This window comes from Numenius arquata, chromosome 8, assembly GCF_964106895.1.
Source record: "Numenius arquata chromosome 8, bNumArq3.hap1.1, whole genome shotgun sequence".
Lineage (NCBI taxonomy): Eukaryota > Metazoa > Chordata > Aves > Charadriiformes > Scolopacidae > Numenius > Numenius arquata.
In genome coordinates this window covers 31505804-31520318 of record NC_133583.1, presented here as the reverse complement: position 1 = coordinate 31520318, position 14515 = coordinate 31505804, and the positions used below count along the sequence as shown (strand labels likewise).

Genomic DNA, 14515 nt, shown 5'->3' with positions numbered 1-14515 from the left:
AACCTTTTTATTTATGCATCAATAAAAAGTAGTTCACCCACAGGAGGTGTGTCACTGTCCCAGTGAAGTGTAAATATCACAAGATGGCACAGGAAATACCGAAAACTCCTGTTCTTTTATTTATTTTTTTAAAAACTCTACTTGTCTACTTCCCAGAGGTATCGTGGAGATTAATTAGCTCATGTTCATAGACTATTTTGAAGATGTAAGAACATTACTGCCTGATGGAAAACAAATCTCCTGAGGTATTGCATGGAAAAAACCCCAGTATATAACGGACAATGGATTTCTTGCCCCATTATAGCTTTCTTAGCAAGTTCTGACATCCTCAAACAGAACTAATTATAACGAAGAAAATCCCCCAGAAGTTTGGATCCTAGGGTAGCAATGACAAAAAGTTCTTCAGCACTTTTTCTGCAGATGTACGAAAGCCTTTCACTGAGTACCTTCAGAGACATTTCGGGACGGGCAGCTCAGATGCACGGACAGAAACCTGCCAAAGGCCACAACAACAATCCACGATGCCAAAAGAAAAATACAAGGACTCCCAGGTTTTCAGCACTCTAGAGATTATTAGAGTACAATATCAGCCAGCCCTCCTTGTCCATATTAGCTCGGTATGAGAACATCCAACGTGGAGAAAGTACTCTGAGGAAACGGGGAGGTATGAGAGAAGAAAAGACTGGTTCACACCTCCTAGAAACAACCCACGACCAAGTCAGGGGGAAGCAAAAGTGACGGTCCCAAACTCCATTAAAATAAAAAAAAAAGTCATGGTTTACTACTCAGCATAGTACACTTATTTATAACAAATCTATTTAAAGGTTGGACCAGGTGATCCTTGGGGTCCCATCCAACCTTGTATTCTATGATTCTATTTCTTTAACGTTCCTAGAAGCATGACTTGAATGGTCCTCCAGAAGGACTCCATGTTTTTCCCACTGTTTGTACAGGCTTGTCCCTCAAATACTCTGTGTGTATTTTTCTTGCTTTGAAGTTTGGATGATAAAAAGATTACAGAAACACATAAACACTACAGGAGTGGGTGAACTTGTAACACAATGTATGCATAGCTAGCATAAGATAAGGAACTTCAGGCTGTGCCGAGGACAGAAAAATGTGCAACCCTAATAAATAGTTTTCAAAAGCAAAGCATGACTCTGCTGCAACTATGAGCCCTGCCTGCAATGCACAGAGACATACCAGAAGTAGTTCAAGTAAGAGGAGCTGTAAGAATACGAGACCACAGAGTTCAGCTGTGGCAGAATCGAGTAGTAACAGAAGCTCTTCTGAAAATCTTGCCCAGCCCTTGTTCAAGTCTCTGCTGCCTTGGCTCCAAAACACTTACAAAATACTTTTGTAAGTATTTGAATTGTCGAGTATCACTTTATGCTAAAGCAACAAACTGATCAGCAACCAATTCTGTAACCAATACTGAAGTCTGTACCATATCTAATTTCATCACCATTTTTCAATTTAGTTCAACAGCTCAAATTAACTCTAGACAAAACTTAAGATAAGGAAATTCAGGCTATAGGAAGGAAGGTTAATTTTCCATTAAGCATAAAGCTGGTTGTTACTGAAGTAAAAAAAGGCAAGTATACATGGTTGGGTGAAGTGTAATTACTTTTTGCCACAAGATCAAACAATTACAAAAGAGAACCTACAAAATTTAACAATCCACAGTAAGTTCATGCATGGTTTAAGGTAGATTCCTCTAAAGAATTTAATAAGTAACTTGTTGGTGTTGTTGAGATACTAAGGAAAATGATAGCTTCCTTTATAGTAAACTGAGGTTTGGTAAGAACAGATACCCCAGATGGTCCAACAGCTACCAGTTCTTAGCAATTACTACATTGCACAACATGCTCTAAAGTGTTCTTTATGCTCACATCACAGAATTTAAAAATCTCTAAAGTGATTTTCTGTGTGTGCTGGAAGTAGCAGGCAGAGAGGTAATAATACATTTCCAAGGGGAAAAAACCCTAACGGATTACGTGTCAATACTAGAAAGTTAAGATTATGTGTTCATACCCCTGTTAATCTCTGCTCTAAAAAGGTTTAAGATCTAAACAGATAAAATTTGCTTCATGACGAAACCTGGCTTTCAGCATAGATGATCTGTGTCCAAGGGAATAAATTTTCAGCAGCATTCAGAACAAAACAAAATCCTTTGGCTTTGCTTGCGTTATAGAAGAAGAAAAAGATAGCAGCTTGGCAATTTTCTGTATACAAATAACTCCAATCGCCCAGGGGGAATGTCACTGAGATCCAGGCATCCTGTTTGTTACATCTAGCCTCCCTGGAGTCAGTTTTAATTTCAAGCAGAGTTGCCTAAATTCTTCATCCTTCCAAGGTAGGCAAATTGTACTGTACATTGTCCAAATTTCAGATTACTTTAGGGCTTTTCCCAAAGTTTCCTAATGTCTTTTGCGGATGCAGAAGATAGCAGGACACTTCACACAGTAGGTGTTTCCCTGTGTAGCCTGTTGGCTCTTTAATGATGCCCAGAAGCAGCTGTATTTCACAGGAGATTTTTAAAAATGCAACTTACAGTTTGCATATATTTGCATTCTGGGATAGAGCATGATGGGTAAACAATGTCATCTAAAGAAAGACAGTTAAAGTTTTAGAATGTCAATCGATCTTGGCGTAGCTACAATCCCTCCTAATCGTACCCAACAGCCACAGCTCTAGGAGATCGTGACTCAATGCACTGGACAGTGAAGCAGGCAAAGGATAAAGTCTTTAGCAAACCCTCGTTTGTGCCATTACATGAGCCAAAGGCTTCAGATCTCGGGTCACAAAAGGCTCACTTGCATGGGTTCTGGCAACGCTCTCAGGTCAGGGCTGAAGTGCAGTGAAGAACAGAGCCGTGCGGCTAAACGTGCATGGTACCCACCTGCAGGGCACAGAATCACAGCCAGTTCTTTGGCCACCACCGAGCAGCGTCAAACGACACAAGTGCAGAACGGTGCTTTCTGTACTGATCTCATTAGAGTATCACCTTTCAGTTTACATTTTTGGTACAAAGCACTTATAGGTCAAGAAGAAAAAAAAAAATAAAAAAAATTCCCAAACCACTTATGGAGGGTTGCTAATTTAAACAAGAAAGGCAATGGACAATAATGCATCTGAACCTTTAGACTCCAGAGTCTGCTTAAGGTAGGATGTGAATCTCTCACATGTATATTTATGCACGTATATACAAACAGGCTCGTGCAAGCCCAAATCAGGCAAACCCAAAGAGCTGCAAACAAGTCAAGTCAGCACATCTGAATCCATCTTCCTGCCAGAGATACTGCTATGCAACACACCCCTCAATTTGAGGGCTAAACCCAAAGCCCTATTTTGCATCCCTGCCATGCGTAATAGTTGACAGGAGATGGATATTTTGCAGATAGCAACACAGTGAAAAAGCAGACAGGGCTATTGGGAAAATTCTTTCATCAAGACACATCATAAATCCCTACAGCTGAGATACAGGGGAGCTGTAAACTGCATTTTTTTTCATCCTCCCTTTCTAACAGATATTCTTTCTAGGCAAAATTGAGTGGTGGAAGGTGAAGGGACACCCCTCTTTTCAGCACACAGTTTTGTTAGAAGTTATAGAAAGTCCATTATTTCAAATTCCTACATCTTTCCTAAGTAAATCTTTACTCAATATGTAAAGATTGGTGCATTGCAGATTCTTTCATTGACCAGGTCACAAGCAATCTCTCTTCTTCTAAAACAGACTGTCTCCCCCCTGCCCCCTGCCCAAGCAGTAACCCTTTTCAGGTATTCATCTTAAACCTTACTACAGAAGGTTCGTAACTATGTGGTAAATCTCTTAATTCTTTCATTAAAAAGTACTGATTCTAACTGGAATATACAGAAAGCAAGGCTTGGCTTTGATCGTTTTAGTTGCCAACAACCTTGTCTTAGAAACAGCAGTTACTGAAATAACCCCACAAATCTTTTTAGCTAATGTCTGCTCTCTCCTGCCAAGTTTTTACCTGAAGTAAGAGAACAGGCTGCGTATTTTCTTGGTGCAATCATCCCCACATAGGAGGGTTTAGCAGCTGCTCGCAGGAACATAGAGGTACATACCAGGCAGCAACAAAACCAGACGTCACTTAACCCATCTTCTGTTGCTCGCTCCATTTCCAAGCCTCTGGACATAACCTTTTAAAACCGTACAAAGGCAGGATTTTTGCACAACTAACTGGTCACCTGATAGCAATGCAGTATGGATCTGGCTCCAAAACAGACTGGTGCTTTGTTTTTAATCACCTCTTCCGTTGTTTGTGTGCTCAGAGAATTTTCTGAACGCAGTGTAATTTTTCCTGAAAAAATGAACTTGAGCAAATTCAAAGGGGTTGATCATTAAGATGAAAATCTATCAACTGTGCAACTAAGCCAGAGGATGAGAAAATTAAAAGTAATGTTTGAAACTCAAAATTCCACCTTTACCACATTTCAAAACTATACATGTAGTTCACCACAGTACAGAAGGTAGATTTTATTTATTAGCTCTAAAGTACACTCCTGAAGGTGTTTAGAGATCTAAAATAAATTTTAGCTGCCTCTGTCTTTCTGTAAAAGGTAGCAATAGCTGCAGTTGCTTTGAAACTCAGCCCTCTCACTTACATGCTTAACTTGAGGAAATTCAGGTTGGAAAAAAATGCAACTTGGCTGATCTACCACTGAGCTAGAATGCCAGATTAGGTGCCCACTATATAACAGTTGTGTGATCAGCAAAGTAAGGGTGCCTAGTTTCCTATCTATTTGACTTTTAGTTGTCCAGTCTCCTTCCCATATGGTATGATATGGCCATGTATTTTTATGAAAGTTGTAGGAACTTAGTACCTCTAACACCATTATTTCTCTCAGATTCAGTATTTGTCAGCCGGGAAGCACAAATTATTGGAGAAAGGAGGATGCAGAGATATAGCATCAGTTTTACTTCATTTAAAAAATCAGGGTGAAAACAATCAGAGAAGCCTCAGCACAAGACAACTTACAGTTGCTTTATGACAACGGGCAGATACACACTAGGAAGAGAGAGTCAAAAAGGGATAGAAAGTAAAACAGAGAAACAGTGAAATGTTGGTTGCAAGGAACCCCTGGAGGTTACCTGATCCTGTTTTTCACCCAGAGCAGGGCCTTGCCAACACCCGATACGGTCAGCTGTGGCTTTGGCCAGCTGAGCCATGAAAGCCTCGAAGGATGAAGTTTCTACGGCCTTGCTGGGCAACCTGTTTTAGTGCTGCACTACCCTCCTGGTGCCAAACTTTCTCCTAATCTCTCAATCTGAATCTCTCAAAGTGCAACTTGCGGCCATTCCCTCTTGTTTTATCATCTACCACTGTTAAGAATGGTTTGGCTCCATTACCACAAACTCTCTTGCAAGTAGCCATAGACTATCAGATCAATCCCTTAGCCTCTTTTTTTGCCAGCCTAAACAAGCCCAGCTCTCTCAGCCTCTTTTCATGGGTCACGTACTCCTGAACAACATGACCTTGGCAGACCTCTGCTAGACTGTCTCCAGATTCTTAATGTCCTTCTTCAAGTGGTGGGCCCAACACTAGGCCCAGCATTCCCAGTATGTCAGCAGCACCAAGTACAGGGCATCACCATGACTGCTCTTCCATTGCCATGTCAGTGGTCGCAAAGGCAATCTTTAGAGGCACTCAGAGAATGGCAACTCATCAGACCACAGGAGACTCCTCCCGAGGAAGAAGAACAGATGATAACAATAGTTTGCATGGATCAGCTGTACCAAAGGAGAGGGAGAACCTCTGCAGAACTGAGATGGGAGTCAGCAGCTGAGTGACAGCTATTAATGCTCCACAGAAGGGGCTAAGGAAGCGAAGATGACTCCAGCACAAAAGTTTGGAAGATAAGCTAGAGAGCTACGCAAGGGTGAACAGAAGTTGACATATAGCTGTCTGTGTAGAATCTCCTAAAAGGTATAAGGCTTGCTTACCCAGATTGTCCTCAGTCTTGGTGGCTATTCGCTCTCCAGCCAATATAAATTAGAGTATATTTTCAGAAAGGAGGAAAAAAAAGAGAACATAGAGAAAGAAAAAGAAAATAACAAAAAAACCCCTAACCCTGCTCCAATTGTGTGTTTCCAGACACTACTGTCAGCAATAAAAGGTAGTTTAAGGAGTTCCTGCCTCCTCTCACCTTTAGCTGCTTGTTTGTATTGCAGAACCATTCCACCAGAGCTCCTCATCTACATGCCATGTTTATATTTAGAACAATTAGATCTGTGAGGTCAACAACCAGCAAGCATGCTAGCATTTAGCATGGGTAGAGGGTACAAACTATCTTTTCCCATTGATTAGACCAAGTGACTGGATACAAAAAAAAAAATAAAATATATATATATATATTTCTCAATGTTAGTGACTCAAGGTGAGGACAAAATGAAAATTTGCAAAGAGTATCTTCACCTCTGACCTGCTTTCAGATATCTTTTCTCAAGAGCCTTCATATTCAGCAGTCATAAATGCGACCGAGAAAAAAACAGGGTTAACTTGTTTCAACAAGTGAAACAGTCTTCATTTTCTTCTCAGATGACTTAATCTCCAAATATAAAAAGAAAATCCATTTGCATCAACATGAGCCTTTCTAAGCATCAGAGAATCTCAAAAAAACTCTCCCTGGTGATGCTCTTTCCTAATAATTTAAAAATAAATTAGAAAAAAAAAAAAACCAAAACCCAAACCATTTCCTCACTTTTAATCCCTCCTGATATTTTCACATACGCAGGCAAAAAATGTCTTATTAACGCCACAAAGATGCACCCAGATGCCAGAATCAAAACTTTTGCTACGTATGCTCCTTAACAACTCTCATTTAGTGTGAGCAGGTGGTGAGAAGGAAGCAGAGTAAGAAAGAGGAGGATTATTTTGGGAAAGGAAGCAATAACTGTTACTAGTCTATCAAACAGTATGAATGGTGGAAATCTGAATCATGCTTTTACTGTATGAATGGTTAATTCCAATATGCTATTATAAACAATGATCTTTGACAAGGGATGTAATCTCCCTAACAGGAAAAAATACACCTGTTAGATAAAGAGCAGGATCTGATGTAGAAATGGAGGCAAATACAGGAGATGGACCAGCTTGAGTTCTCTTCATCCTACCTCCTCCTATAACATTTCGATGCTGGTCTCCAGGGCCTATATCACACTTCATAACAGAATTAGCCCATTGAAAGTAACGCTTGAAAGAAGAAGGAAAGAGGCTGTCAACCTGGAGTTAGAGAGAAATTACAGCTACATTTTTAGCTTCCCTGAATGGAAGCACCTCTGAATAAGAGCTGCCAAGATGAAATCCTAGCAAGTAAATGACATATTTAGAGTGTGCCTATTCACTGACAGAGAGGTATTACTACAATGATACAGATTATGTAGTGAGGAAATTTCATGGCATATATTTAATGGATGGCTTGCTGACATAACTCTGTGTACAGTGTACCTTCCAGATAGGAATTAAGAATGTCAACATTAGAAACAACCTCTCCACTCTCTGCAAGCAGAGGGCAAGCTCCTAAGCTAGCAATAGATGGTGAGTGTCCTCTGGAGCTACAGTTTTTAAATGATCTTACTAGTTTTCAGTGTTTAAACAAGTTGCTTTCTATCTTGTGTTTTATCTTTGTGTCCGCCCCTCCGGCTCTCATTCGAGGGTGACCACAGTGGTTTCTGTCTGTACAGAAGGGATGGCTCAGCTGCTCCTCTAGCAGCTGCTGAACCATCACAAATTACAGCTTACTGTACTGAAGTATGTGGAAATTGGTGTCTATCTTAGTACATGGGACTGTAAACCACGGTGCTTCAGCAGCTGCCTCATGAACAGCTGAGCCAACCCTGCAGCAAGGGTAAAAATGAAAGAGACAGCAAGAATGACTACAACAGCCCTTGGGTAAAGCACACTTGACTCAGTGTTGACCTTTGACAAGCTATGCATCTCTTGCTTCAACTTCTCAGCTGTAACATGGGTAGTTTCTCTCCCACACACTTCCTAGGAAGGGTGCTACAAGGATGTGTGCACAATGCTATAAAGAATGCCACAGAAATTTGCAGAATGGGTACTACTGCTGATTATGCAGAACCCCTAAAGAACACGCACCGTTCCAGTTGCTCCGTTAACAAAAAGATTGATCTCATATGATACTCCTGACATTTCATACAAGGTGTAACTGTACTTCTACAGATGAAGAAAAAAGAGTTCCATCACCTGATTTTCTCACCCTCCACCCTCATCCTCCACCCCCCCCCCCCCCCCCCCCTTTTTTTTTTCCAATCAATCAATCAATCACAAGAGAGGTATGGCAACTTTACTTAGGGAAAGAAAACAAATGCAATTGCTATGCCTTAACCTCTGCACTAGAGCCAGCCCTAAGGAGTTCATCTGCAAGTAGTAATTTCAGATATCATCATAAGATGCAACGCCTGCTGTTGCCATGTTATGCACATGATTGCCTAGGACAAGCTAGATATTCTTATCAGCTCTGCATACCAATTTCTCTACTAGATATTTTAGCTGCCTCTGCTGCCCTTTTCAGCTTTTGGTGTACACTCCAAAGCTATTTTAGTCCAGTTGTTATCTGTACCACTGGTGATACATTCTGGCTGTCACCATCCATTTCTTTCTCTTTATAGAGATGTTTGATGGTTTCCTTCACTGGTTTGTCCTCTGGCTCAACATCTGGACACAAAGCTATTCCCGCTGCTCTCTATCAGCCCACTTTTTTTTGATTAGTAGGGATTCTCTAATCGTGGTAAGAAACATTTCTAACCAAGATGTGAAAAGAAGGGAACTACCTAGGGTGCTGCAATCAGAGATTACATATATCCTTCCCTCCCACTTACCCTCATCCTTCCTTACTGTATGGGTATTGCTTAGTTTTTCACCAGCTCACGCCTTTCTTCTTCCCCTCCCACTGCATGTCCGCTTCCTTTAGCCACACACTTTGTGACGTTTATGTTCACTACAGTTGCAGCTCTCATATGGAGAGGACCATGTGGATATGAGTTTCTCTTGAACTTTTATTATATTCTTGTCAGGCATACATTATTAAAACGCTACAAGATGCCAAATGCATCTAAAGTTGTAGAAAAATACATAGTAAAGCATATACCCAAATAGCACAGTCATCCATTCTGTACAGCAATTCAAGAAAAATGAAGAAGGTTATAAGGTTACATTTAAAACGTAACACCGGGATTTCCAGCTATTCAGATGCTCAGTGAAGTCTAGAAATTCTTCTACACATTTTTTACACATGATATAGAAAAAAAAAAGGCATTTAAATCCTACATTTTAAAGGTCTTTCTAGCTTGCAAAGCTGCAAATAACGTTCATTGCCTAGTGCAGACTGGCTGTAAAATGATTCTTCATTCATCTCCCTAGCCACATACCTGGAATAAGTATTTTGCCTATAGCACTGTGGATATGTGTTTAATACTGGTTTTAGTTCCAAACAAGAATGAATATTTGCTTATATGGCAAAACAAGATGATAATTTAGAGCTGCATTTGAAATGCCACAAATAAATCCAGTAGGGGTTCTGTTTATGCCACTCATCCCCATGTATTTTGCAGTTTTCCCTCCTAAATCCCTGACCTGCCCTATTTCTTTTCAGGTTTGTAATCCAGGCGTCAAACAAAACCAAAAAGAGAACCCTATCAGCCTTCCTCAAATAAGGAACACCTAAGTACTGCTACTGGCAAGTACAAATAAATAAGTACTACAGTTGCAATGTGTCAATTAACTATCTAGAAGAGTGGGATTTTAATGACTTATGTGCAACATACAGAATAAAATTCCTTGGCATAGAAAACAGCCTTACCTGCTCTTCACTTTTGATAATGTTATCAAGGCTGCTGTACTGTTTAGAGATGCACGTTACTTTTTTCCCTCATAGCTCACTCTCTCCCCCGGATTGATATTTTTTACAGCCAAACTAAGGAAGAATTGCTGATAGATCCTATCAGCCTATACCAAGGGAATTTTCTTGCACAGGTTGGGAATAGAAAGAAGAGTTCACTTGTGTGCAGTTGCTGCCTCCCTTCACTCTTCCTTTCTTCTGGAAAGAGTTGGGATGATGCTCTTTATGCAGCCACAGGTGGGGTGGAATAATTAGGGAGAACTGGGCCAAATCTGGACTTGGGAAACTACCACTACAGAGCTTTTGTCTGTCATTTTTAATACGTGCCTTCTCTTTTGCTTTCCCTAGATTTCAACATGTGTAATTATAGCCAACAGCAGCAGGCAGTTGGTTGGTTCTTTTAGGAACTGCACCCTGAACAGGTATGAGGTAAGTTATAGAAAAACCTGTTATCCAGTACTTGTTATGAAAATATGAAGCAAAGGAAATTCCAGAGAGAACTCAAAGTGAGGTAAAACATAACCACATAACAGTTCTAAAAACCAGCAGGAACCACTTACAGCTAACTGCAAAAGCTGCATTCCTATTGACCTGCGTTCAGCAGCTCTCGGTTGTAAATCCCACAAATCCCACAAACATAGCTACAAACCTTCCCGTGTGCAGCAACAGCCCAGCTTCTCTGGTACCCCATAATAACCTCAATGATGTTTGGATAAATTCTGGTGTTTGGAAGGAATTTTGCTGGGGGCATCTACAAACAATGCCACGGTCGCATGTCCTCCACCACCACCTAGCTGGATGCTACCTACCTCAGCAGACTCCTTTGCAAGGATGCTGCCAGGGAAGCAGTGCCCTCTGATGCAGCTTGCAGCTATAAATTAAAATCAATTTGTTGCAGCCCAGGTTTCGACTTACCTAGTTTGGCGGCCCCCTCTGGTGGGTACTCGGGGAATTGGCCCTCGGAGGGGACGCTCACTGTCCGGCGCAGGCAGCGCCCTTTGGTGGCATCCGCCTGCGGCTCTTGGACCCCATCGATAGGCACCTGCATAAAAAGGATGCCGACAGCTGTTAATTTGCCACTGGACCACGCTGTTAATATGCCATCTTAACAAGAACTGAATTTTCTGCTCATCTGGTAATAACTTTCCGGGGCAGTTAGGCATGCCCGGCCTTTACCACGAAATTCCTGAGGCTTCCCAGGGGAAAGCACTGCAGTGGTGAGGAGCGTTAGTGCACGCAGAGGGGTCAGGTGTGCAGGGACCTGCGCTCCAGAGGTACCAAGTCACATACAGACGACCCACCTAAAGAAGGCAGAAAGTGGTTCTCCAATGCAGGACTCCTTGCTACCCACCCTTGCCCGCTTCCACGCTGGCAAAGTCAGGCAGAGGCTGCTGGTCAGATGGCTACATGCGAAACTTTGAGATTACAAAAGCGTTTTTGCAGTCTCAGCACATATTCAGTGATGAGCTACAGCATGTCAGAGAAAAACAGGCATTCTGCTGGTCGTATTTGGCACACGGAGAAAAGGGGTATTAAGTCAAACTCATCCTAAAAGTGGGCCCTCAGAAGGCTCTGAGAAAGGCTTGGGGTCCTCACTATTTCATAGTAATAAACTTCTGTACGCTAAGTCTCTTTAAAAGTAATGAACGTATGAAGATCTTGTTTAGCTTCTGAAATTTTGGCATAATTTGACCCCCTCAGGTTTTGCTCCCGTGCTAATCTTGCCTTTAAACACCTGGCTGTACAACTACATTTTGCTAGAGAGGTGCTTATGCTGGAAGAAAAGTGATAAAACGTGCTACCTATCACTACAGCTGCAGGGCGCTTTGACAACAGCCAGGATTTCTAAAAGAGCCAGCAGCCCGTATGTCTGGGAACAAGGAACAAGGCTATTCTGCTCCTAATCCTAATCCCAAAAACATGTACAAAGGGATAAGGATTGGGGAATAAGGAAGAGCACCCAACTACTTTAGGAATTTATACGCAAACCTTTGTGCATCCTGATTTTGTTTACGTGATCAGCACAGGTTAATTCAATCATCAGTTACTTTGCATATAGAAAGGCAGACAGACAAAAAACTTTCCGACAGCTACCTGCTTGCCAGAGGTGCGATTCCGATTGGCCCTGCCTGCAAAAAATACACTCCAATAGGCAGACATTGCTTCCAGCAGCAAAACATAGACATTATTCTGAAGAGGTTCAAAAGACAAAAGCCAGCAAAGATCCCTCAAGCTGGCGAAAGGCTGGGCACCAAAGATGGGGACTGCATGGGAAACACTACCTCTGGAACTGAGCTAAACAGGTCTCATCGTAACGACTGTTTCCTCATTACCAAGGGGTAGGCACCTGGGGCCAATACTGCCCTATATAGTATTTCTGGGCCCCAGGCACCCCAGAGAACTGGCACACAGTGGGACCAGAGGTGGGAAGTGATGGTTGATTAACAAGTCCAGACGGTGCTTCCATGTCTCAACAAGAGGACACCCCAATCCGAGAATTGGGAATTCCCTGAGCCCACTGGCTGGTCCAAGTTGCTCATCTGAGGAAGCCGTGCCCTGCTTCCTGCTGGCCTGCCTGATAACCACGGTTATGACCATGGTTTTGTAGGTTTTTGCATGCTCAGATATCAATGCATGCTCAGTATTGGTGAATTACTGGATTTGCTGTCCTTTCAACCCGGTTAAGTGTGCTTCTGAGTTACTACATTTCTTGTTGTAACAACCCGGATAATCTGTATTTGTTACCGCAATGTTATTTAGAGATAAATTGTTTATCCCTAAAGCTATTGGTCTGGTATCTGTTACTATATCCAGAATCTGTAACCTGGTGGGGTCGCCTTAAGCCCTTATATTCAACAGTTGGAAGAAAGCCCAGGGATGAGGGAGAGATGCAGCATCCTGGGGCTGGAGGTAGGCACAAACCATCAGTGCCCAAAACACCTCAGCACACTTCGGCTTCAACAGTACAACTGCGATACGTGCAACACGGCAATTTATTATCATACAGCTATGTAAAAAGCAGCTTGCTGCTAAAGGAATAGAAACCCCTCTTATTTCCTGTACTGCTTATCCTTTCCTATCTTCAGTCATCTCTGAAACCCAAGTATTAATAGCAAACAAAAAGATATTATTCATTTGTACTGAAGGTTGTAAAATATGTACAAGATACTGTACTATTTTAGAAACAGGCTGCACTACAATGGCTCTCACAAACTAGTTCTGGCATTTCCTGACTTTTAAGCACTTAGCATTCTCTTAAGGTTATTTTTTAATGCTATTTATTACTATGCTAGTCTATTTGTCTCCTTCAAACGGTGTTCATTTTTCAAAACAAGTCTCCCAAATCCCTAGAGGTTATTCTGTTAAGGCTACTTTCTTTGCTGGTAGGTTTTTACAGCAGCTCCTTTGACGAACAATCTCCGTGCGAGAGCACATTAAGAAGGTAAGCAGAGACTGATTTTGTTAGTTTATGCCACATTCATTCAATCAAGATCACATATTAGATTCTCAGTTTTCATCTGCAGGCTCAATGTAGTCCTACTCCTTTCTAAATGCTTTTCTGCTCCACCGCTTCTTCTGCCTCTCTTCATTTCCTGCAGAGCATTTTTGGTGGTTTTTGATGCTGTGAGCCATATCTCCAGAATAGCTACAACCAGTCATCCCACCCTCCTGCTTCTGCACACCTTACCAGCACCAAGCTACAATCCTGTGACCCTCCTTTCTCAGTGAACTTGTTGCACCTACACCTAACTGCTAGCTCTACACCAATACAGATCCTGTGGGGTAGATTTCTCCACTATTATATTTTTTTTTTTAGCTGTGAAATGAATAGTGCCTTTTCTTTTAAGTACACACCCTCAATACCTTTGTGTGCTTTCAGACACGGGATGCCAGAAACATTTTTTTAATCCACTGAAACAAACAAAAAAAAAAAGCGCTACTGCCCCCATGATAAGTGTATATAAGAACGGTGACGATAGCTAAGAGGACACTACGGATGCACTGACCTCCTGCCGAGGGTGAGCAGGAGAATGGTGATTGAGGCCACACTGTCCTTTTTGTCCTTGGGAAAAGCAAACAGGCTGCAGCACACGGGAGTCGGTGTCAAAAACAAATCTACTTCTGCATACCAGAGATAGGATTTATCTTCAAAGAGGAACAGAGCCATTAACAGGAAGACTGTCTGAGAGCTCAGGTCCTAATTCTGGGTCACTTAGCCTTTTGTACTTAACATTTGTCCAGACTAGGAAAATGCTGTTGGGCTGCACACTACTACATCAGCGTAGCTACATTCATCTACTGCGGTACAAGTCCACACCAGCAAAAGACTGGTGTGGTAGCATATTTATAGTGGCTTGAGAAAAAACTGGTACTGCTTATTTCACTCAATAATTCTATAAACTGTATATGGAATAACATTTTAATGCTACATAGCTTGATCTGAACCAGAGAATATATAAACATCCCACAATTTCATGGACAAGATTAAAGATCTTAAAAAAGACCCCCGCTTAAGTCTGACTTAGAGCGCTGTGTTATTTTAAGTAACGCTCCTCCAAAACCATAGTCTCAGCCTGTATTGACAAAAGAAGTCACTCCAAGACTGCAGAACCAGGGTGTATTGCTT

At 41.7% G+C, this 14515-nt stretch overlaps 1 protein-coding gene across 2 annotated transcripts in view; it reads right to left on the bottom strand.

The window, feature by feature from the left end:
• Window positions 1-14515, bottom strand: part of RASAL2 (RAS protein activator like 2) — a 133756-nt gene that overhangs the window by 89081 nt on the left and 30160 nt on the right. For both annotated transcript variants that reach the window (XM_074151239.1, XM_074151240.1), the window contains one exon: window positions 10804-10930. In XM_074151239.1, coding sequence (XP_074007340.1) covers window positions 10804-10930 — 127 coding nt within the window. The remainder of the gene's footprint in view (window positions 1-10803; window positions 10931-14515) is intronic.